A 26,322-nucleotide genomic window follows, 5' to 3' on the forward strand; every position below is an offset into this window, starting at 1 on the left:
GCTATGAAAGTGAACAATGTTAAGCTACATTCATGATACTAGTCCTTTGTTCCAAATACGGGAGCGCTAAAAACAACTGCAGAAAGCTATCTTGAAAGAGTTTTGCTATTGACTGGTCTCCACACAAAACACCGGGCCTATTTTTGTCTAAGTTTATTTTGAATTTCATGCGAAGCTCACTGAACTAGGACACCGGGCAGCAACACAACACCTTTTCAAACTTGTATTAATATTATTGCTGTTGTTGGTTTAGTTTTCTTTCTTTTTTTTTTTTTTTTTGCCCAGTTGTGTCCGACTCTTTACAACCTCATGGACTGCAGCCCTCCAGCCTCCTCTGTCCATAGAATTCTCCAGGCAAGAATCCCAGAGTGGATTGCCAGTTTCTACTCCAGGGGATCTTCCTGACCCAGGGATCAATTTCACACCTCCTGCACTGGCGGGTGGACTGTTTACCACTGTGCCACCCAGGAAGCCCAACTAGAGATTCACTAAAATAATAAACATTAAAGACAGTCACATCTGACCTATGCAGTGTAGGATTTATACCCTTTATTTGCTCTATCTCCATACTTGTCATTTCTCCACCAAGCTACACATAGGTGGCTTTTTTACTATCATCAGACAACTTTTGCCAAACATGAGAAAATCCTTACTGCACGACCCTTTCATTTCATTTTCAAAGGGTCAAATGGCTCAAGGACCCTCTGGAAGGACCGTTAGAAATCTACAGTAAAAGGATTTCAGAGGGAAGAGCAGGATACCCAGCACACCTACAACAGTCGCTTGTTTTTTATGCCATTTTTGTAACATCTACAGTTATGTACAGACGAGAAATGAGATCTGGGAACTCACTTCAAGAATGGCCTGTGTCAGCATCAAATCCCTTCACACGAACTTCTCTACTCCACCTGTACTGCGCAGTGTGCCTGACAACCCAGAAAATTATTTGTATTTACCTGGAAAACTTCATGCATGCAAATATGTAAGGCTTCATACATTTCTTCACTGAAGTATGTACACTGCGGAGAAAGTGTCAAGTATGCCGCAATATTACCTTCCAGACATGAATCAAAGGTGGCTCCACCATGTTTTGTATTTATGGTCCAATTAGCCCAGAGCTTACAGATGTCTGCCCAGAACAGACTCATATATAGAGATGAGGTGTCTTTGCCTATAAGGCAGGATGAAGCTAGACTTTCTCTAGTCCTTCACCTTCTGGACCAAATCACATGATCACAGGGCTCACCTCTTCCATCACCTACCACTGCCCCAGGGCCAACCAACCTCATTCCTGCACCATATCTATGCTTCCTTCTGTTTGGTCATCAGAGGAGTGGGATAAATCTTTAGTTCAGTCTCCCCTTGGGAAAAGGACAAACTGCTCTGGATTACCATGCTCACTTACCACTTCAGAAAAGGACTGATACGATGCAAGAGAAAGAAAAGTGGTCGGGTTGAAAGGGATGCTGAAAATGGATAAAGGCATGGGGCTTCCCTGGGGGCTCAGAAAGTACAGAATCCATCTGCAATGCAGGAGACCTGGGTTCAATCCCTAAGTCAGGAAGATCCCTTGGAGAAAGAAATGGCTCCCCACTCCAGTGTTCCTGCCTGGAGAATTCCACGGACAGTGGAGCCTGGCGGGCTACAGTCAATGAGGCTGCAAAGAGTCGGACACGACTGAATGACTCACTTTCATGCAAACAGCAAAGAACAAGAGGCAGAAAAGCCTGTATCATGGGCTTGGCATAGACATCCAGAGACCTAAAGCGGGATGATGTAGGGAGTTACAGCAGGGTTTTCTGCTCTGCCTCCTGCCTCCAAAAAAGTGAATACCACCAAGACAATCGGCCTTTTGTTTCATGTTTTTGCAGCAGAGATTTTAATTCACTTTATTTTATTACTAACTGCTCCCATCTCACTAATCACGTACTCTGTTCATACAAACAAAATATTTTTCCTTTAGTTACGAAGGAAGGCTATGTCCAGGAGCCTCTGTACATTAGCAAACAACATGGTCAGGCTTGTGACGGTTGTGCCAGCACTTATAGTCTCTATAACTCATTACTCAATGATGTCACGCACACACACCCCTGTTTGCTGTGTGACTGTTTAGTTGCCTTTACTATACTGCAAAATTTTAAAGGCCCCAGTCTATGGCTTCTACTTCTCTTGTAGTCCACTGTCATGTCAGAACATGTGAGCAAACAGTAAGCACTCACAAATGTACTTATGTTAAATTATGTAAATTGGTACATTGGTGAACTTCATGTAAATTTGCAAGGGGGTGGAAATCTGCTTGCAGGTTAGGAAAGAAAAGACAACAGGTTGAACAGGGATCCACCAACTATATCTTGGGACCTGTCTGTCTCTCTTCAAGGACCAGCTGAAACACCCTCCTTCGAAAGTCTTTCCCAGACAGTGATGTGCCAGCAAATTTAACACATGTATGATTTGTAGCATTTGTCAGTTCCCTGGTTCACCGCCCCCATAGCTGAGTCAAGTCACCAACGCGGATGGCAATGACTTAGATACACACAGTCAGCTCCCACCAGCCCATGGGAGCTGCTCCTGTACCACACGGGTCCTAACCCTGCTATTAGAATTAATCCTTATTTCTTGATCCCATAAGTCTGTGTTTCAGTATATGTTAAAGTGTGCACCTAATTCTGCTTGGTAGTGTACCACTTGCATTTCAGCCATAAGATCCTTGAGAAAGGTTCTGACTCTTTATTATCATACATGTATACACACTGTGTGGATCACAACAAACTGTGGAAAATTCTGAAAGAGACGGGAATACCTGCCTCTTGAGAAACCTATATGCAGGTCAGGAAGCAACAGTTAGAACTAGACATGGAACAACAGACTGGTTCCAAATAGGAAAAGGAGTATGTCAAGGCTGTATACTGTCACCCTGCTTATTTAACTTCTATGCAGAGTACATCATGAGAAACGCTGGGCTAGAAGAACCACAAGCTGGAATCAAGATTGCTGGGAGAAATATCAATAACCTCAGATATGCAGATGACACCACCCTTATGGCAGAAAGTGAAGAGGAACTAAAAAGCCTCTTGATGAAAGTGAAAGAGGAGAGTGAAAAAGTTGGCTTAAAGCTCAACATTCAGAAAACGAAGATCTAGTCCCATCACTTCATGGGAAATAGATGGGGAAACAGTGGAAACAGTGTCAGACTTTATTTTTGGGGGCTCCAAAATCACTGCAGATGGTGATTGCAGCCATGAAATTAAAAGACGCTTACTCCTTGGAAGGAAAGTTATGACCAACCTAGATAGCATATTCAAAAGCAGAGACATTACTTTGCCAACAAAGGTCCGTCTAGTCAAGGCTATGGTTTTTCCAGTGGTCATGTATGGATGAGAGTTGAACTGTGAAGAAAGCTGAGCACCGAAAAATTGATACTTTTGAACTGTGGTGTTGGAGAAGACTCTTGAGAGTTCCTTGGACTGCAAGGAGATCCAATCCGTTCTAAACGAGATCCGTCCTGGGCGTTCTTTGGAAGGACTGATGCTAAAGCTGAAACTCCAGTACTCTGGCCCCCTCATGTGAAGAGTTGACTCATTGGAAAAGACTGATGTTGGGAGGGATTGGGGCCAGGAGGAGAAAGGGACAACAGAGGATGAGATGGCTGGATGGTATTACTGACTCGATGGATGTGAACTCTGGGAGTTGGTGATGGACAGGGAGGCCTGGTGTGCTGCAATTCATGGGGCCGCAAAGAGTCAGACATGACTGAGCGACTGAACTGAACTGAACTGATACATACACATATGTGTGTGTGTGTGTATGTGTGTGTGTGTGTATATATATATATATATATGTACATATAAATTACATATTAGCTTAGACAGTAAAGAATCTGCCTGCAATGCAGGAGATCCAGGTTTGATACCTAGGTTGGGAAGATTCCCTGGAGAAGGAAACGGCAACCCATTCCAGTATTCTTGCCTGGAAAATCCATGACAGGCTACAGTCATGGGGTCACAAGAGTCAGACACAACTTAGCAACTAAACCACCACATAAATTATATATACATAGAAAGAGATACACATTTATGTGTGTGCGTGCATGATTAATCATGTCCAATTCTTTGCGATCCCATGGACTATAGCCCACCAGGCTTCTTTGTCCATGGAATTCTTCAGGCAAAAATACTGGAGTGGGTTGCCATTTCTTCCTCCAGGGGATCTTCTCAACCCAGGGATCAAACCTATTGGCATGCAGATTCTTTACTACTCTGCCACCTGGGAAGCCCACACATCTATGTAAATGCACATAATTTTTCAGAGAAGTGTAACTTTAAAAACTGGTCAACCACTTGTAAAAGAATGAAACTAGATCACTTTCTAACACCGCACACAAAAATAAACTCAAAATGGATTAAAGATCTAAATGTAAGACCAGAAACTATAAAACTCCTAGAGGAGAACATAGGTAAAACACTCTCAGACATACATCACAGCAGGATCCTCTATGATCCACCTCCCAGAATTCTGGAAATAAAAGTAAAAATAAACAAATGGGATCTAATTAAAATTAAAAGCTTCTGCACAACAAAGGAAACTATAAGCAAGGTGAAAAGACAGCCTTCTGAATGGGAGAAAATAATAGCAAATGAAGCAACTGACAAACAACTAATCTCAAAAATATACAAGCAACTTATGCAGCTCAATTCCAGAAAAATAAACGACCCAATCAAAAAATGGGCCAAAGAACTAAATAGACATTTCTCCAAAGAAGACATACAGATGGCTAACAAACACATGAAAAGATGCTCAACATCACTCATTATCAGAGAAATGCAAATCAAAACCACAATGAGGTACCACTTCACACCAGTCAGAATGGCTGTGATCCAAAAATCTGCAAGCAATAAATGCTGGAGAGGGTGTGGAGAAAAGGGAACCCTCCTACACTGTTGGTGGGAATGCAAACTAGTACAGCCACTATGGAGAACAGTGTGGAGATTCCTTAAAAAATTGCAAATAGAACTACCTTATGACCCAGCAATCCCACTGCTGGGCATACACACCGAGGAAACCAGAATTGAAAGAGACACATGTACCCCAATGTTCATCGCAGCACTGTTTATAATAGCCAGGACATGGAAACAACCTAGATGTCCATCAGCAGATGAATGGATAAGAAAGCTGTGGTACATATACACAATGGAGTATTACTCAGCCATTAAAAAGAATACATTTGAATCAGTTCTGTTGAGATGGATGAAACTGGAGCCGATTATACAGAGTGAAGTAAGCCAGAAAGAAAAACACCAATACAGTATACTAACACATATATATGGAATTTAGAAAGATGGCAATGACGACCCTGTATGCAAGACAGGAAAAAAGACACAGCTGTGTATAACGGACTTTTGGACTCAGAGGGAGAGGGAGAGGGTGGGATGATTTTGGAGGATGGCATTCTATCATGTATACTATCATGTAAGAATTGAATTGCCAGTCTATGTCTGACGCAGGATACAGCATGCTTGGGGCTGGTGCATGGGGATGACTCACTGAGATGTTATGGGGAGGGAGGTGGGAGGGGTTTCATGTTTGGGAACACATGTAAAAATTAAAGATTTTAAAATTAAAAAAAAAGAAAAAAAAAAAAGAATTGGAAAAAAAATAAAAAAAATTGATTGTAAAAAATAAAATAAAATAAACCTTTAGAGATTTAATATGCAAAAAAAAAAAATATTTGCTATTTTTGCAAGTCTATGTATCTCCTCAGGTGCTCTGGAGCTCTGCATTTGACAAAGCCCCTCAACATGTGTGGGAGAACAGACAGTAATGAAACCCCCAGTTTTAAACCAAACAGACTGCATTCCTCGGCCTCCCCCACAGTAAGAAATGCCCATATAATTAGTCCTGGTCATGCAAGGCCAGGCCATGTGATTCAACTGGAAGAACTGAGTGAGGCCTCTGATAACTCTGATTAGGAGGAAGCTAGTACATATTCTTTGTCTCTTTGTTGACTTTCTTCCTGGAATCTGCACGTAAGAGCTAGTGCCACAGCAGCCATTTTTGGTCTGAAAGGCAACCTTGGAAATGGAGGTTCTTGGTGGAGGAAGGGTCCTGGGACCATGAGGAGTCTGTGGAGCATATTTCACCTGTTAACGGTACACTGCCTACCTGATGCTTACATAAGAGAGAAATAAGCTTCTACCTTGTTAAAGCTACTATTGTTCTAAGCTTCTATGAGAGCCAAACTTTATCTTAAAGGACAGACTATGGCACAATAGGAAAGATCTGAAAAATAACACCAGTCAATGTGACCTGCTCCCAGACTGATCCAGAGCCACTTAAACCCTTCTTACTTGTCTCTCCAAAAGTTGTGACCCCAATGACCACAAACATCTTCAATCCCGGTCTTCACGTGATCAAAAAACTAAAACAGAAAAAGCCAGCTGGTTGATTAATTTTTACCTGAAATCAGTCATTTCTGTTTCTATTTACAGAAATTATTAATTCCTACTTATAGAAATGATAGTGATTATTTCTGTGTGTAGAAATTATAACTATAGAAATTTATAGAATTCTAATAGAAATACTACTACTATTTCTATCATGCCTAAACTTCAAAGATGCTGATACTTTTTGGTTTTGGTTTGCTTGAGTTTTAACTGAAAACAAATAAGACAACAATTCATCTTCAAACAAATTCATGAGATGTTTGTCATATCGATAATTAGAATTCATATTTTTTAACACAATAGTTTGTACTTTTGGAAACTATGAAATATGGTCACAATTTTCCAGTAGAAAAATTTCAGGCTGAAGTAAGGGCTAAAATGGGATTCCTTGTCCCTGTATTTCTGCAGGTGTACACATGGGGGGCTATGTTCATTCTACCCTCAATTCACCTCTTCCTCAGCCCACCCCCCACACCCCATCACCCTCTGCCAGTTACCTCTTCTTCAGGAAGTGAGACCATGGTGTCAAGCTGTCTGACTTAATCCCATAATTTTCCCTTTGACCATTTAAATTGATCTGCTACATTAACACCTACCCGACAATGGATTTCCTCACTGACAGCTTGCTGTTTCTTATTGGACCTCTTAACATCAAGGAACTCCACCAGTGGTCGGATAGTTATTCCCTGCACAAAAGAAGGGGGGAGGAAAATCTTATAAAATTCAAGAATAATTTGTAACCTCCTAATACTTGATAACCAACAAAAGATACCCTGCCCCCAAGACTTAACGGAGCATAAGTAACATTTTGTTAATTTCTCTTTCCTCTTTAAAAGCTGGCATATTTTCAGAGGGCCATGTCCCAAAAGCTGCTACTACAAACAAAATGTGGACAGAATGCAAGAAACTGAAAATGTGATACTCTGTCAGTCTAAGAAAAGGAAAATCCTAAGAAATAATAAAGGCTCATCCAGTTCAGAGGAATCGTCTACTTGTCTTATTCACAGAAAACATTTCAATGATCCATTCATTAATCTGTTAAACAATCTGAATTGAGCTTTTATGGTGTCCATGTCAGAGAGATGGACAGTTAAGAACCTCAGCTTGAGGACGTCATAGTCTTGTGAGGAGAACGATACACACAAACAGTTAACAAAGTAGAAGCAGGAAGAGAGGGATTCACAGAGAGCAGGTCAAGGAAGGCTCTGTAGAAAGGTAACCCTGGATCTGAACTTACAAGATGTTGTGCTGCTGTGCTGACTTGTGTCTGACTCTGTGACTCCATGGACCATAGCCCGCCAGGCTCCCCTGCCCATGGGGATTCTCCAGGCAAGAATACTGGAGTGGGTTGCCATTTCCTCCTCCCGGGGATATTCCTGACCCAGAAATCAAACCTGTGTCTCCTGCATTGGCAGGTAGATTCTTTACCACTGAGCCACCTGGGAAGCCCATTATATATACATAATACTATATAAATACTAAATATGTATGTATATAATTATATGCTCTCTGCATATGCATGAAATATATAATCCTACTTATGAAATGCACAAAACCTTTACAAAGAGAACTATAAATGTAATTAAAGGATACTGAAAATATTTGAGTTTTAAAAAGACACAATTCCTAGATAGCATTATGTAACACCATCATGATAACAATTTTATCTCAATGTATATGCAATACAATTCCAGTCACATGTTCCAAAGGATTTTAAACAGAACTTGAATATTTAGAAGTCAAGAAAATGTTCAAAATTAACCTGGAAGAGTAAATATAACCAGAAAAATTTAGACAAAAGAGAACGGTGGTGAACTTATAGCTACCAAAATAAACTCTCAGCTAATATGTTTAAAATTATGTGATATGGATACTAAAATAGGCCAGGGTAAGGATGGGGTGAGAATGTGGGGGTCAAGGAGGATCCCCAAGTTACTCACCTGGTGGGCAGATGGCTGCTACCACTGGGCATGAAGAATTCATGGGGTCACTGGACTTGGGGAAGGGGTGAATATGTTAAAGGATGCTTCCTGACACGAATTTGATTGCTATTTCATCTCTCTGTGCATCTTTAAGTCTTTCCTTGGTGGCTCAGACAGTAAACAATCTGCCTGCAATGCTGGAGACCCAGGTTCGATCCCTGGGTCGAAGATCCCCTGGAGAAGGGAATGGTTACCCACTCCAGTATTATTGCCTAGGAAATCCCATGGATGGAGGAGGCTGGCAGGCTACAGACCACAGGGCTGCCCAGAATGGGACATGACTTTGCAACTAACACTTTCACTTGATAATATAAACTGTGAGACACAGATATTTTAAAGGAGGTCGTTAATTTTGTTCCATCAATCCAGCTTCAAGCATTTTTCATCTTTAATTTTCTAAAGCATGAATGATTTTAAGCAAATCTGGAATAAGACACACCTTGTGTTCTACCTGTATTTCCATCTGCCACTTTGAAATAACATAGGTGGTAATAACCATTTTCAATCAACACATAATCTGCCATTTTTAACTTATGTGATTGAAAATAGGTATTAGCACATGGTTTGCAGTGATGGGTGATTTCATGAGTTTTAGATTCCATGAAGCCTCAAGGTTAATAATAGCTCTAGGGGAAAAAATCAACAAAGTCCATGCTATTTATAAAATGATATCATGTGTTCTCAGTATACAAAGCGCTGTTTCATATGCTTTTACCTACCAGTATCCATTCAGTTAATAATAAGGCAGTGTCTTATATTTATAACAATAAAGTATTGATGAGATGCAATGGAACATTGACACTGTCTTTTTTTTTACTCCCTCACTTTATTTTTTATTTTATATTGGAGTACAGCTGATTGTTGTTGTTCACTCGCTAAGTCATGTCCAACTCATTTGGATTCCATGGACTGCAGCACACCAAGCCTAGTGTGCTTCCCTGTCCTTCACTATCTCCCAAAGTTTGCTCAAACTCATGTCCATTGAGTCAGTGATGCCATCCAACCTCTGTGGGCCCCTTCTCCTCTTGCCGTCAGTCTTTCCCAGCATCGAGGTCTTTTCCAATGAGCTGGTTCTTCACATCAGGTGGCCAAAGTATTAGAGCTTCAAGCTTCAGCATCAGTCCTTCCAATGAATATTCAAGGTTGATTTCCTTTAGGATGGGCTGATTTGATCTTGCAGTTCAAAGTGAAAATGAAAGTCGCTCAGTCATGTCTGACTCTTTGCGACCCATGGACTGTCGTCAATGGAATTCTCCAGGCCAGAATACTGGAGTAGGTAGCCTTTTCCTTCTCCAGGGGATTTTCCCAACCCAGTGATCCAAACCCAGGTCTGACGGGCTACAGGAGCCTGGCAGGCTACAGTCCATAAGGTCACGAAGAGTCGCACACACCTGAATCAACTTCGCATGCACCTAGCACACACATTCTAGTATTACATACAGTCTTTCTCTATTTTTCACTAGTCTTCTGTAGGTGTTTATGTTTTCTTTTTTAATTACCAAATGAGTTAATTATCAAATGGGATGAATTTGTGTATGTTCATTTTATGTCTAGCCATGTGGGTTAAAAAATAAAGAAATCCCTTAGTTTTCCAACAAACCACTGAAAGACATATTTACAAAGCATAAGTTAAATTTTCATACTTTCATGCAGCTTTGGTGCAATAACACCCTAGAGCCAGGCCTGGCAGAGAGGGGTTATGCAGTGGCCTCAGGGAACATATCAGCGCAGTGAGGTTTATTTTTCCCCTGGGCTTCCCAGACGGCTCTAGTAGTAAAGAAACCACCTGCCAAAGCAGGAGACAAAGGAGACAGGATTTTGATCCCTGGGTGGGGGGATCCCCAGAGGAGGAAATAACAGCCCACTCCAGGGTTCTTGCCTGGAGAATCCCATGCACAGAGGAGGCTGGTGGGCTACAGTCCATGGGGTCACAAAGAGTCGGACATGACTGAAGTGACTTAGCCTGCACGCACATGCCATCTCTGCTTTCTGCCCACCCTCAAACCCTCACTCTTCTCCCAGCAAAGTGGGAAAGAAAAAGGAACTGCTGTCTGATTAAATAGGTGCATTCTTTTAGTTTGTTCTTTGGGAAGAATTTTCTTTTGTTTTCTTTGGAATTAAATTTTATAAAAAAAAAAAAAGGGAGGGTGCTGTGGCAGGGGTGAGTGGGTATGGCTTTATATTTCTTTGCTGATTTAGCAGAAAACTTCCAGAACAACTTGAAGAAACTGTTTTCATTCATTAAAAAATATTACTGTCATGCTATCCTGTATAAGGCTTTCTCACATTCCAAGTTTGATCAGAGAGATTCATAAATACAGTTGTACATACAGTGTTTACTTTAGAATAATAAATAAATCCTACTTACCCTATTTTAGGATGAGGTAAGTAGGGTGACAACCATAGAAGTAGTCAAGGAGGAGCCTGTGAACTTGCAAATCCAGGTACCTCACAGTTCCAGACAATGACTTAACAGCCGGTTATGAAACCAGTCTACTATGGAGGCAAAAGGAGACTCCATTCTTGCGATTCCTGTCAACCGTGCTCTTTGATGGACTTCTAGTTAATAACTGAATGAATCTGCAGAATTGTGACAATCTGCTCTATAATTATAAGGACTAACCGAATAATAATTATTGGACTCTAAAATACATTGAAAGGAGTTGAGTTTTCCTTTTTTTAAATATCATTTTACTTAATGTTATGATGAAGACAGGGAAAATCCCCAGGTTGAACACTGGCATCAGATATTGTGTTTACATACATATTTCTTCTGTACTGCCTGGGAGGGAAGTTCCATGATTCAGATCTTACAGCAAAGCAAACAGAGGCTCATGGAGGCTGTTAGAACACTGACCCAGAACAGCTTTACTCCAAAACTTGCACTTTCCACGACTAGGCTCTAGCTCTTCTCACTCTGGATGATCATTTGAAAACCAGAGAGACAGCTTATATTGTCTATGTCATTACCAACCTCATTTAAATGAAACTGAATGTACACATACAAGCAATCAGAATTGTTTACTCATTCAATGTTCTGGGTCAGATGGTAAAGAGTCTGCTTGCAATTTGGGTTCAATCCCTGGGTCAGGAAGATCCTCTGGAGAAGGGAAAGGCAACCCACTCCAGTATTCTTGCCTGGAGAATCTCAGGGACAGAGGAGCCTGGCAGTCCGTGGGGTCTCAAAGAGTCAGACACGGCTGAGCACAGCACAGCACTGTTGATTTACAATGTTGCGCTATTTTGGGGTATACAGCAAAGTGTTCCCATTATACATTTACATATCTCTATTCTTTTTCAGATTCTTTTCCCATATAGGTTATTACAGAGTGCTGAGTTCCTGTGTTGAGTAGCTCCTTATCGCTTATCTTATTTTATATACATCGTAGTGTTTATATGTTAATTCTAAACTCCCAATTTATCGCTCCCACAATGAACTTATTTACAGACACACTGCTCTTTTTTAACTTGACACATTAAAAACTTTCTTAATCAGTGTTGACTACTGATATACATGGTGTTCATTCAAAGTGGATGCGCAGTCTTCTAACATGGGGAATCAAAACATCACTTGTATCTTTTGGTTGAGCTCCAATTCCAAAAAATCCAAAATACCAACAGTGTAGTAATAATACCTTATATTAACCACCTATCCACACACATTCAATGAGTCAACAGTATAAATTTATCATAACATGTTTCTTTTTCCTATTGATGTCTGTTCTGATTGTAGAAGGGCAATTCTCCATCTGTCCAACCTATTCAATAGTATCTAAAATCTGAGCTTGCAATCTGTGTGTCCTCTCTCGGATTACATCTTTTTATTCAGCCTTTTTTATTTCATTTTACAAAGCCTCACCCATGGTGTTGGGGCAGGGGGCTGTTATTACACTGTGGATATTTGTGTAGATAATAAGAGCTGATAGAGTCATCTCCAAACGACCCGGCTGCTACTTGCTCTAGACTGACACGGTTCTATTTTTATATTTGACACTCAGACATGACACCTTGAGCTCTGAGAGTGTGGAGAGGAGTCCGGAGCATTGACTCAGCCTGGCCAGGGCTTCCGGTGGGGCGTAAGGACAGAGCAGCAGGCTTGGGAAGAGGAGGAGAGTGACACCCTTGGTCTGAGTTGTCCCCGTAACCACTCTGCCCTAAGCTGCTGTTTCAACATTAAAACACCCAAGGCAAAATGGATTCACTTTCTTTTTCAAATTCTTTTCCTACGTAGGCTGTTCTGTAATATTAAGCATCGTTTAGAAGGGAAGAGTTACATGCATAATGGAATCACTTTGCTGCACACCTGAAAACACACTGTTTAGCACAACACTGTTGCTCAACTATACTCTGATATAAAATAAAGAGTTACACACATGGATTTAATATATATTACCATATTTAAAGTAGACAGCCAGTGGGAATTTGCTGTATGATGCAGGGAGCTCGAACCAGAGCTCTCTGACAGCCTAGAGGGTGGGATGGGGTGGGAGGTGGGAGGGAGGCTCACGAGGGAGGGGACATACGTATACCTATAGCTGATTCATGTTGATATATAGCAGAAAACAATGCAATATTGTAAAGCAGTCACCCTCCAATTAAAAATAATTTTTTAAAATGGATTCATTTCATAGCATCATCTCCCCACTACTCTGAGAGCAGCTACTTGGATGCTTGTGCCAAGGTTCCTGTAAACACAGTGTGAGAAGATGGAGACAGGGTCTCTGCTTCTCTCCACCCAGAGGCTCCATGCTGTCTCCCTGCATTTACGACGGGAGCTCTAACCAAACGCAGATGTCGGAACCCAATTAGTATGTTAATCAAATGAACTATACCTAACCATAACCTAGTAAATACTATCTTCTCTTGGGGGTCAGCAGAACCCCAAGGTTCTGAGCCTGTCTCTGGAGACAGGGTCCCCGGCCACCCCCAGCTTCCATCACTCACCAACCTGTGCCCTGATCAGCTCACTCTCCCTCTCTGAGCCTCAGCTTCCTCAGCTGGGGGAACCGCTGGTCTCCTTCACCAGGGCTTGTCTGGAGGATGAAATGAGATCGTGCACCTAGAATAGCCCTTGTCTCAGTAGTGTCCGACTCTTTGTGACCCCATGAACCGCAGCACGCCAGGCCTCCCTGTCCATCACCAACTCCTGGAGTCCACCCAAACCCACGTCCATCGAGTCGGTGATGCCATCCAACCATCTCATCCTCTGTCGTCCCCTTCTCCTCCTGCCCTCAATCTTTCCCATGCCCAACACAACAAGGAAGAAGTCACTGGAAGGCACTGCATGGCAAAGATGCTGGAGACAAGGACCTTGGGGGACAGCGGCCATTTCTCCACTCGGGGAAGGATCTCCCCAGGCTTCCTCTTTCCTTCCTCCCCAGGATTCCTTAGACTGAACAAACTACCGTCCACAGTGTTGGCAGGTGTGAGTGAGTGAAGGATGAACTGCTATGTGGAGAAGTAACTAGAAGAATAGCAGGACATACGATACGCTCACTCTGCACTGGCCACTCTGGCAGGTACTTTATTGCTTTATTTTTAAGGATTTTTTTTTTAACATGGACCATTTTTAAAGTCTTTATGAATCCATTACAATATTGTTTCTGTTTTATGCTTTGGTTTTTTGGCCGTGAGGCAGGTGGGATCTTAGCTCACTGACCAGGGATGGAACCCACACGTCCTGTACTGGAAGCCAGGAGTCTTAACCACTGAACCACCAGAGAAGTCTCATAGGGACTTTTAGAGTTAAGACCAAACTGCTCTCGACCCCCCTGAGCCACCTTTTCCTGGCTGTGTAAACCTGGGGGAAGGTCTTCACCTGAGCTTCAGCGTCTCAGCTTCCCTGTATATGAAATGAGAGCAAAGACCATGATTCCTCCCAGAGTGTGTGCCTTAGAACAGTTATGAGCATTTAAAGAGCTAACATCAAAGGTGCTTACATCTGAGTCAGGCACCTAGAAAGCATTCTGTGACTACCTGGAAAATAAAATATTTTTTAAAAAATCAAACAAAACATCTCCTGGTGTTCTTACGGTGGGTGTCACTCATCCCTCTTCCTCGGTCTCCTCGCCTGCCTCGTCTCCTCCCAGGGTCTCAAGGTTGGGCTGCCCCAGAGCCCAGTTACTGGTCCTCTCTTGGTTTCCTCAATGGATTTTCACCCCCTCGGTGATCACTTCCAGCTTCCCAGCTGTGGATCCCAGCCCTGTGCTGCTGACCCAGCTCCTTCCTGGACTCCAGGCTCAGGTATCATCACCCCCACCCGCAGGTCTCACAGCCCCCAGCCCCTCCCACCCCGCCACCCGCAGCCCGCCCCTTCTCACGCGGGGCCAGTCGGTCCTTACGATAGTTCAGTCCCTCACGGCTCCTTTTCCTGCCACCCCACACTGAACCCATCAGGGGTCCTGCAGGTTCCACCTTCAGAAGTCAGGTGGAACCAGGACCCCAGCCCTTTCGCCGCCTGGCCGCCATCCTCCTGCTTTGTTTGCTGACTGGCTGCACTGCCCCCTCGCCCCTTTCCCCACCGTACCGGCTCATCTTCACTGTCCCTCCCCACAGCAGCCAGTGGGATGCTCTTAAAAGCGAAGCACACCCACAGCCGCACCAAACGTCCCATGCTGCTTCCATTTCACCTGGAGCAGAGCCCATGTCCTGACACTGGCCCACCTGACCCCACATGACCCCAGGACCCCAGACCCTCCCTCGCCTCCTGTGTCCCGCACTGCACTCCCCTCCAGCCACGTGGTCTACGACCACACTGCCTTCAGATCTTCGTCTTTAGCCCCCGTTGCCTGGAATGCCCTTCAGCTTAGCTAATCCCTTTACGTCCTGCAAACCTTTATTCAAATGCCACGTTTTTCATTGTTGCCTTCTATGACTCTCCAATCGAGAATTATAACCCTGCTCCCCCTCCCCTGGCCTGAGCCCCACTGTTTCTTTCCTTTATATTTTTTTAATGATTATTTTTGACTGCACTGGGTCTTTGCTCCTTGCATGGGCCTTCTCTAGTTGCGGTGACAGGGGGCTACTCTCTAGTTAGAGTGCACAGGCTTCTCCATGCAGGATCATCTCTTGTTGTGGAGCACAGGCTTCAGGGCATTCAGACTTCAGCAGCTGTGGCGCATGGGCTCAGCAGTTGTGGCCCCCAGGCTCTGGGGCTCAGGCTTAACAGTCGTGGAGCATGGGCGTGGCTGCTCTGTGGCGTGTGGGCTCTTCCTGGACCAGGGATCCAACCTGTGTGTCCTTCGTTAACAGACAGACTCTTTACCACTGAGCCACCTTCACCAGGGAAGACCCTACTGTTTCTTACAGTCCAGCTTCTTTCACCTTCTCATAGACTCTCATTGCCTCACCTACTAGACTGACTTTCACTGGAATAGAACCACCACAGGCTCACTCTTGGATTCTAAAAGCCCAGAGCTCTGTCTGGCACACAGCAGGAGCCCTAGGTATATTTTCTAAACGTATCTGTGTTAGTCACTCAGTGGTATCTGACTCTTTGCGACCCCATGAACTGTAGCCTACCAGACTCCTCTGTCCATGGAATTCTCTGGGCAAGAATACTAGAGTGGCTTGCCATTTCCGTCTCTGATTTTCTAAATGAATATCCACAAGATAGAATCTCTTAAGAGCTGGATGATTAACATAAAGTAAAAGTTTCTCAGTTGTGCCTGCCTCTCTATGACCCCACGGACTATATAGTCCATAGAATTCTCCAGGCCGGAGTGGGTAGCCATTCCCTTTCCAGGGGATCTTCCCAACCCAGGGATTGAACCCAGGTCTCCCACATTATTGGTGGATTCTTTACCAGATGAGCCACCAGGGAAGCCCAAAGTGAAAGTCGCTCAGATGATTAACCTAAAGAGGTTGGTTAACTTGCAAAGTCAGGATCCTGACTCAGGCCCATGCCTTCCTACCACAGTCTCTGCCCGTCCCCATGTTAAACTTGCACTCACCCCTCCCTCCATTCCACGCACAGCTCTACAGTGAACCTACATCCCAGAACTGCTGGAAGGTCATAGCACAGCTAGGGTTAACACACACCTTTACAAGGTCAACGAGGAAGACACATGCCAAGGATTAGCAAGAGCAGTTAATAAGTTTCCAGGAGGAAGCTCAGCGCACACAGCTGTTTCCTTAAATAGTAATTCTTCTGTGCTGGCCAAGTGACCAAATTGGACTCTCTGAGACTGCTGCACAATCCAGTGACCTGATAAAATACTGTCTCTCTCCTGTCCTGATGACCAAAGCCTCAAGTTGTTTCTATTGTTCAGTCACTAAGTTATGTCCAACTCCCACAGACGATAGGCCTGGAGAATTCCATGGACTATCCATGGGGTCACAAAGAATTGGACAGGACTGAGCAACTTTCATTTCTTCTTCATAGCCCCCCCAGGCTCCTCTGTCCATGGGATTCTCCTAGCAAGAACACTGGAGGAGTGGGTTGCCACTTCCTCCTCCAGGGGATGTTTCCAATCCAAGGATCGAATGCATGCCTCCTGCACTGGCAGGTGAGTTCTTTACCACTGAGCCACCAAAGCCTCAAGACACCTCAGCAACATGGCATCCTATGAGAGAAGTTCAGGGTGACCCTCCAAGTGACCCTTTTTTCCTCCTGGTAAAAGGAGGGACTTCGCTGGGAGACAGAGCTCTACTCACCAGGATGAAGACGGTGAAGAATATGACCACGATCGCTGCCGTGATGAACAACTTCTTCCGGGGGAACACTGAGGATGGCAGGAGAAACACCAGCGCGAAGCAGATGGCCCCCCGGAGCCCCCCATAGGCAATGATGAACTGGTCCTTGAAGGTCAGGGGAATTGTCCGGAACCAGTTAATAACCTGAGTCAGGACGAAGACACCTGAGAAGGAAAACAAAACCGAAGGGAACGGAATGTGTCAGGCCAGGACACGGGAACAGGAAGATGAGTTTTCTGTTTCAGGGCAAAGTACAGTTAAGTCCCCAACACAGGAACTTGCAGGTTTCGAACTTTCAAAGATGTGAACGTTTGTTCCCATGTCTAACCATAAGCAAGCTCACCTGTCTGGCTTACACTGTGACTTGTCAAGTGCCTGCATCCTCTACAAGGGGCTGTGGTTTTGTACTTTAGTGTACAGCACTCTACAGACTGGGCTTCCCAGGTGGCTCAGTGGTTAAAAAAAAAAATAAATCTGCCTGCCAGTGCAGGAGATGTGGGTTCAATCCCTGACTGGGAAGATCCCTTGGAGGAAGAAATAGCAACCCACTCCAGTATTCTTGCCTGGGAAATCCCATGGACAGAGGAGCCTGCCAGGCTACAGTCCATGCGGTCGCAAAGAGTCAGACACAACCGAGCGACTAAACAACAACAACTCTGTAGAGTACAGTTAGTATAATATCTTCACTTTAAGCCCAGGATGTCGTCTATGATGAGATAAAAAGAGCTACCACCTAGAAGTTACAGGATCATTTTTTCAAGAGGGTACATAGAATTGAACACAGTAAGGAGCCAGAACACGTGCGGTCAATGTCAGGCATGAGTGAAGCTGCAGCCTGCCCTTCGTCCCCTGTTGCTGACGATCTTTCAGCTCTACCATCTCCCACCCCCTCTCCCTCCTCCAGGAAGTAACTCTTTGTGCCTGTTCACTCGATGCCAGCCCCTGGATGCCAGCTGCTGTACTGTTACTACTGTACTTTTCAAGGTAGAGTAAGATTAAAAATCTTTTCTTTACTTTTTGTGTTTGTTAGTTTTTTATTAGAACTGTTTGTGTGCAAAGTATCATAAACCTATTCTCGATGCCAGCCCCTGGATGCCAGCTGCTGTACTGTTACTACTGTACTTTTCAAGGTAGAGTAAGATTAAAAATCTTTTCTTTACTTTTTGTGTTTGTTAGTTTTTTATTAGAACTGTTTGTGTGCAAAGTATCATAAACCTATTACAGGACAGCACTATATAGCCGATTGTGTTAGTTGGGTACCTAGGCTAACTTTGTCAGACTCACTGACAAATTGGACGTATGACCATGCTCTTTGAACCAAATTAGTTCATACACAGAGCATCTACTGTATTTCAGAAGAAGCCCTTTCCTACCATCCTGGCTCACATCACTGGGTTCTGGGCCCTGTGTTGTTCCAAGACAGTGAGTGAGAACATGGAGTCACAGACACCAAGAGAGGTTAATTCCACTTAAAGCAAAAGCCATAAAAATACTCCAGGAAGAAAAAAAAAATATGTCAGGGTGCAGGGAAAGGAGGAAGAGGAGGATGTGGAGAATAAGGAGGAAGAAAAGGAGCTGGAGGAAGGAGATAAGAAAGACAAGAACCTAAGATGAAGGGACGTAACAAGAGCAACCACAAGCAGAGGGAAAGCAGGAAGCACCAGTCCTTCCGTGGCAGACTCCCAGGCCCATGGAGGAGACGTGCTCATTACCCAGCGCCCTCCAGATCAGGCAGAAGGCCAGGGTGAAGCAGACAAAGGCCCAGTTCCACTCATGATTCTTCCCCACGGTGGACACGCCCATGAAGATGAAGATCAGGGTCTCGCTGACGCTGCTCAGCATCTTCATGAAATACTTGATGGTCGTGTAGGATTTCTGAGACACGTTCTCTTCCACATACTTATTCATGGTCATCGCACAGGCCGTGATTCTGCAAGAAGAAATCAGCTTCTGTTTAAACAGGATAATTAATGGTCCCAATCAGAATAGGAGTCAGCAGGCAGCTGACGAGGCTGGCTCTACCCTTCTGCCCACCACTGCATCACTGATTGATTTCTGTAAGTGTCTGTAATTTGCATCCTTGTAAACCCTACTGTTTCTGGAAGTCTTCATCAATATCCAAGGCTCCAGCTTGGCTCTGCCCAGCTGTCTAGTCTCTGGATGTGGACATCAGTACAGCATCCAGGACAGCCAGCATCACAAATAAAACAAGCTCCTAATAAATTCAAAACCCATTATCTTCCTCTAACGCCAGTTCCATCTTCTTTTTTCCTCTAGTGCCACAAATGCTGCACAATTGCCTAAAATCCTAAGTTTGAAACTGTGGTCACCCTGGACTTCTCTTTGCACATCCTCAGCGCCCCTCACCATTTATCTGCTCACCAGTCATCTTCTGTCCCTCATCCTGAATCTCCGGGACCTACTTACTCATTGTGACTCTGATGCCCTACTTCTGGTTCTCATTTCTATTGGGTTAGCCCAAAAGTTTGTTCAAGTTTTTCCATTAACATCTCATGGAAATAATCTGAAAGAACTTTTGGACCAACCCAACGCTTATCTACTATACTCACTTCTGGGAAATTCAAAATGTATTCATAGGCTCTGAAAATTCCAAAAGGAAGGAAACTGTTTTGTTTGTTTTCCCCACATTTCCAAAACTCTGGGCCCACAGAGCTCTTTATGCTCCTTTCTCTTGACCTCTATGTTTTTAACTTTCTATTTTGTGTTGGAGTATAGTTGATTAACATTGTGGTGTGAGTTTCAGGTGTACAGCAAAGTGATTCAGTTATACGTATATGTGTATTTATTCTTTTTCAAATTCTTTTCCCATTTAGGTTGTTACATAATATTGTGCAGAGTTCCCTATGTTACACAATAGGTCCTTGTTAGTTGTATAGATTTTTTTAAAGTTTTTTATTGGAGTAAATAAAACATAAAGATGGCCAAGAGGCACATGAAAAGATGCTCAACATTACTAATTACTAGAGAAATGCAAATCCAAACTACAATCAAGTTATCATCTCACACCAATCAGAATGGATATCATCAAAAAATTTACAAACAATAAATGCTGGAGAGGGTGTGGACAAAAACGAACACTCCCACCCTGTCATTGGGAACGTAAATCAGCACAGCCACTACGGACAACAGTGAGGAGGTTCCTCAACAAACTAACAATAGAGTGGCCGTATAACCCAGCAATCCCACTCGCAGGCATATGTCGAGAGAAAACCACAAATCAAAAAGATACACCTGAGTGTTCACTGCAGCACTATTTACAATAGCCAAGATGTGGAAGCAACCTAAGTATCCAATCACTTTTATTTTTAATAATAAAACATCAGCTACAGAATCGAAGAACCCACCAGTGCCTCAACAGTAGAAAACACACCGGCCGGGTGGTGGGAGGGGGGTTCAGGGTTGGGAACTCATGTACACCTGTGGCGGATTCATGTCAATGTATGGCAAAACCAATACAGTATTGTAAAGTAAAAAATATATATATATAATAAAAAAAAAAAAAACCTGCCATCTCTAGGTCAGAAAGATTCTCTGGAGAATAGAACGGCAACCCACTCCAGTATTCTGCCTGGGAAATCCCATAGACAGAGGAGAATGGCAGACTGCAGTCCATAAGGTTGCAAAGAGTAGGACACGCCTTAGCGACTAAATAACAATGGAGTATTGAAGCCCCTACTTGTCTCACACTAACCCTATTTCCCTCAGTCCCACTTGGATTTGGATTTTTTCTTTATCATTCAAGAAGTGAGTTTTGAAAGGTTAAAGAAAGTTGTTTTGTGAGCATGTTATTTATTTCCCTCTGAGATCATGCTCACGTTCATTCACTGGGAAAAATATAAACCACACAGGTGAAAAGTAATCTTTAGTTCATTCAGGGAGCGATTTAACAAAAATTTCTATTCAGAAATTATTGAAAACTACGGCTTTGCTGCAGGAATTTAAAAAATACATGAATTTTACATGAATGTTCACAGGATCATTTTCCATTGCTTTGTGTCCTTAACATGACACCGAGTGAGGCTTCTATCTGCCAGACACCTCCTGTAACTCAACACTGCCTCCGACCAGCACAGGTGCGATCCTCCAGGGTGAGAAACAGCCTCGGCAGGTACCAGGGACCCAGAGCCCACGGTGCCCTTGGCAGGGAAACGTGGGCATCTTTTCGATGTGGCTGCACTGCTCAGGCTGGGGACGAGTGTTCCAAGGGTCACTTTCTACCTGTCACATACAGGTCAATGCACACGACCTCTCAAACAAAGGCCAGGAGGTATTTCACTGCAAACAGGGATCTTTCTTTGCCACAGGGTACTCTAAGCCAGTCAAACCATCTCCCCTTCAATAACACCCTATGTACACAAAACTACAAATGAGCTTTGTTGTTGTTCAGTCGCTCAGTCGTATCTGACTCTTCGCAACTCCGTGGATTGCAGCACTAGTTTCCCTCCAATTAGGGAGGCACACACATGACATACCTAGACAGTGTAATAAAAAGCAGAGACACCATTCTGCTGACAAAGATCCCTACAGTCAAAGCTATGGTTTTTCCAGTACTCATGTACAGATGTGAGAGTTGGACCATAATGAAGGCTGAGCACAGAAGAATTGATGCTTTTGAACTGTGGTGCTGGAGTAAGCTCTTGAGAGTCCCTTGGACAGCAAGGAGCTCAAACCAGTCAATTGTAAAGGAAATCAACCCTGAGCACTCATTGGAAGGACTGATACGGAAGCTGAAGCGCCAATTCTTTTGCCACCTGATGCAAAGAGCCAAATCATTGGTAAAGACCCCGATGCTGGGTGAGATTGAAGGCAGGAGGAGAAGGGGGCAACAGAGGGTGAGATGTTTTGATAGCATCACTTATTCAATGGACATGAGTTTGAGCCAACTCTGGGAGATGGTGAAGAACAGGGAAGCCAAGTGTACTGCAGTCCATGGGGTCGCAGAGTCAGACATGACTTAGCGACTGAACAACAATGACACATGACACTCTTATATTGAACATGTGATGCTTAAGAGCCTTTATATAGGCTGGAGGGGGAAATATGAGATTACATCTTCAACAATATAATTAAAGTTTATCTCCCCAGCCCAACTGGAAGCTTCATGGGGGAAACAGTGTCATCAATGCTTATCACAGTGCCTGGCACCTCGCTAATGTATCCTCAGCCGATGACAACATGGATCCAAGGATGCCTTATTCACGGGAATGGTGGAGTATCATCGACAGATCTGTATTTCAGAAAGAAGTCATAAGCACACTGCAGGACAGATCTGGATGGGCACAACCTAGAGACTACAGTCACCTTCTTTCCCACAGTGGTTGTTGGTTTTCAAAATCCACTGCAGCACTTGGTCCATATAATCTCCCCAAACAGGTCCACCTTTGAACAAGTCTTAGGTTCTATTCCATGGGACTACGTGGAGGGAAGGTACATACAGAATTCATCAGGGCCCTCCACTTTGTTAAACCCATATTAGGGTTTAACATATTATCACCAATTTAGAGATGGAGAAGCTAAAGCACGATAATTAGTGGGTTTTAGATTCACCAGCAGTTGAGATTTTTTTTCTTCATCACTGTCCCAATGCAGTATAGAAAAATTTCAGGCCAGCTAATACTGTCTCAACAGTCTTCAGGGGAGAAACAGACTTTCTATTCTGATAATCTGTCATTGGACTATTTTCTGAACAGAAAACTCCAACCAACACTTTTTTCCTTATTGTACTCCACGCCTCCACCCTGGTTGGTCAATGAAACAACATTCGCTTCCTTTCCACCAGCATGCAGGCTCTCCAAGCCGGGGTTGGCCCTCTTCCTCCACCGCGGCTTCCTGCACGCAGTGGTACCACGTGTATGTTCGCCTGCTGCTGGCTGAAAGTGAAAGTGTAAGCCACTCAGGCGTGTCCAGGTCTTTACGACCCCATGGACTGTAGCCAGGTAGGCTCCTCTGTCCATGGGATTTCCCAGGCAGGAATACTGGACTGGATTGCCATTTCCTTCTCCAGGGGATCTCCCCTACCCAGGGATCAACCCAGATCTTCTGCCTTGCAGGTGGATTCTTTACTCTGAGCCACCTAGCTGCTGGCTGAGTCTAGCTTAATGGAGACCCAGAATCCTTCACTAGGCAGTTGGCAACTGTAGAATCAAAGAGAAAGGCCTCCATACAGATGGTGGGTGGAGAAGGCAGACTTCTAGTTGTGAAGAAAAAATACGAACACACCTTGTCTGTGTTTACCTACATACTATGTAGCCATGACTCAGTTCATTCACTTTATGAATACAAGCGCTTTTATGTTTTTCAAGAGTGATCAATTCTCTAATTTCAATTGCAACATTGGGAGACCTATTTAGAACTGAACTGTTTAGAATTAGAATTGTACTGAGAGAAAGGATGTTGCAAAAGGCTTTGGTGTCCATGCCATGCCTGTGTGTGATCTTAAAATGTATGGATTCAGTTGCAGGAAAAGACAGCCCAAACAACAGTTGCATATTCTCCATAAAGTCTTCATCAAACATAAAAGCCTGCTCCACTAATCAGAGCCGAGCATTAGCAAAGACGAAGGACAATTAACAAGCTTTCTCTGCACTGATTAAAGCCAGGTCTGCGGTGACTCAGGGTACACTGCATGTTCTCAGAATAAAGTACTCACTCATGTGAGGTAAATTAATTATTCCAGGGCACGGATTACTATATAACGGATCGCCTCTTCCAGTAAACCTGACAACCCAGAGAGAGTGAGTTTGACACATGAGAAAATGAAAAAAAAAAAAAAGTTTTGCAAAGAAATATCCAACCACAAAAACTGAACAACCTTTCTTAAAATTTCAAAATGAAATAAATTCCAACAAATATAGATGCTTGGTTATTCATGAAGTCTTGTCCATTTCATGGATTTTCCACATCTTTTGTATTTTTCTCCTTTGGCTATGTTCAATTCAACTTATTTGAATTGAATCAACTTATTCAACTTATTATTTATAGCTCATTTTCTGGCTCCTAAAGTTTGGTCCCTGGGTCGAGAAGATCTCCTGGAGGAGGAAATGGCAACCTGCTCCAGTTTTCTTGCCTGGAGAATCCCACGAACAGAGGAGCCTGGTGGGCCACGGTCCACAGGCTCGCAAAGAGTCAGAGACGATTGCAGCGACTTAACACACACAAAGCAATCATGGCTTTGAGCAAAAACACATACGAGGCCACAGCTCATTGTCAAAAGTGTGATATGAAATACAAGGCAGCAGGGGACCCGTGGTGTCCACTGACTCTAGTTGAGGACTGGTGATGAAGGCATGAGGGACAGGAAAACTGGACTAAGATCACAGTGATGGAATTACAGTTTTCCAGCTGGAGAACGCCCGGCGGACACTGGGAGAGGGTTGCAGACAGGTATGGGAATCAGCTGCTATGTGACAACCCTGCACCAGTGCACGGGCAGAGTGTTCCCAGGATTTAACCGAGACCCTCATCGGAGGCTGCCACCTTCCGGAAGTCTTCCTGCTCGTCACACTAGTAGCCAAGAAGTATTTCTAAAAGTGTAGTTTGTAGATCACATGATTCTGAGTAGTCCTTGGAAAAACCCAAATGCCAAGACCCCCATCTGAGACCTATGGACTCAGAATCTCTGGTGGGGCCCTGGGATTCTGTATCCACAGCAACTTTCTCAGGTGATTTCAAAATACATGAAAGATTGAGGAAACCAAGGGAGCCCAGGAAGAAGGTCCAGTTGAGGAAGAATGGAAAAGAAAAAGAGCTGACACTTGAATCCTGTTATTTAAAGATCTATTGGAGAGTGAAAACAAGCGCTAACATGAGGTGTGAGGACTGCTGTGGATTTTATTACACTTTGCCATCTGTTTTCCCTTCCCTTCTCACAATATTCATTATTTGCATCCGGGTATACATTCCCACCTTCTCTTGCCTAGACTAGTATGCAGGCACCTTCGCTCTGCTGCTGGACACACATTCCCACGCTCCTGCCTGGACAGACTCCTCATCCCCAGGCATCTACCAAGCCTGAGGCCCTGCCTTCTAGTTTCCACCACAGTTCTTATTGTTGTTCAGCTGTCAGGCTCTCCTGTCCTTCACTATCTCCTGGAGTTTGCTCAAATTCATGTCCATTGAGTCAGTGATGCTATCTAACCATTTTACCCTCTGCAGCCCCCTTCTCCTCCTGCCCTCAGTCTTTCCCAGCATAAGCGTCTTTTCCAATGAGTTGGCTCTTCACATCAAGTGGTCAATATATTGGAGCTTCAGCTTCAGCATCAGTCCTTCCAATAAATATTCAGGTTTGATTTCCTTTAGGATTGATTGGTTTGATCTCCTTGCAATCCAGGAGACTCTCAAGAATTTTCTCCAGCACTACAATTTGAAAACATCAGTTCTTCTTCGGTGCTCAGCCTTCTTTATGGTCCATCTCTCACATCCATACATGACTACTGGAAAAACCACAGCTTTGATTTTACGCAGAGGACTATTCAAACATTATCAGGGTCCTGAGGGATGGTGTAAAAGGGTTTAGAAGCTCTCCAATCATGGATTCACTAGAGAGCAAAACCAGAGCGAGTCACCTCCCTGCTTACAGTTTCCAAAGGCTCCCGAGTGTCTACAGAACACAGGCCAAGACTAGGCATCTGCTGGGGGCGGGGAAAGAACAGAGTGGGAGTTTGGGATTAGCAGATGCCAGCTTTTATATATAGGATGGATAAACAGCCAGGTCCTATTGTGTATGATTAAGCTGGACTACTAAATAGCTTAGATATGGAAGCAACCTAAGTGTCCATCAACAGATGAATGGATAAATAAGCTGTTGTCCATATATATAATGGAATACTGCTCAGCCACAAAAAAGAATGAACCAATGCCATCTGCAGAAACATGGATGGATCTAGAGACGATCATACGAAGAGTTTGGGATTACCAGATGCAAACTATCATATGTAGGATGGATAAATAACAAGGTCCGGCTGTATAGCACAGGGAACTATATTCAATATCCTGAAATAAACCATAATGGAAAAGAATCTGAAAAGAAATATATATATACATATGTATAACTGAAATATGTATATATGTATAACTGAGTCACTTCACTGTACAGCAGAAACTAACACAGCAAATCAACTACACTTGAAGAAAAAAGAAAAGTAGTACCTCTCTTATCACCCTAGACTCAGTTATGTGTAGGTGGT

At 43.6% G+C, this 26,322-nt stretch overlaps 1 protein-coding gene across 1 annotated transcript in view; it reads right to left on the reverse strand.

The window, feature by feature from the left end:
* SLC9A2 (solute carrier family 9 member A2) overlaps positions 1 to 26,322 on the reverse strand; it is an 88,384-nt gene that overhangs the window by 16,069 nt on the left and 45,993 nt on the right. Inside the window, exons 4-7 of the mRNA XM_068971477.1 lie at positions 18,829 to 19,046; positions 17,078 to 17,280; positions 7,037 to 7,126; positions 6,345 to 6,415 (exon numbers count right to left, since the gene is read on the reverse strand). Of these exons, the coding sequence (XP_068827578.1) occupies positions 6,345 to 6,415; positions 7,037 to 7,126; positions 17,078 to 17,280; positions 18,829 to 19,046 (582 nt within the window). The remainder of the gene's footprint in view (positions 1 to 6,344; positions 6,416 to 7,036; positions 7,127 to 17,077; positions 17,281 to 18,828; positions 19,047 to 26,322) is intronic.

Source organism: Capricornis sumatraensis, chromosome 1 (assembly GCF_032405125.1).
Source record: "Capricornis sumatraensis isolate serow.1 chromosome 1, serow.2, whole genome shotgun sequence".
Classification (NCBI taxonomy): Eukaryota; Metazoa; Chordata; class Mammalia; order Artiodactyla; family Bovidae; genus Capricornis; species Capricornis sumatraensis.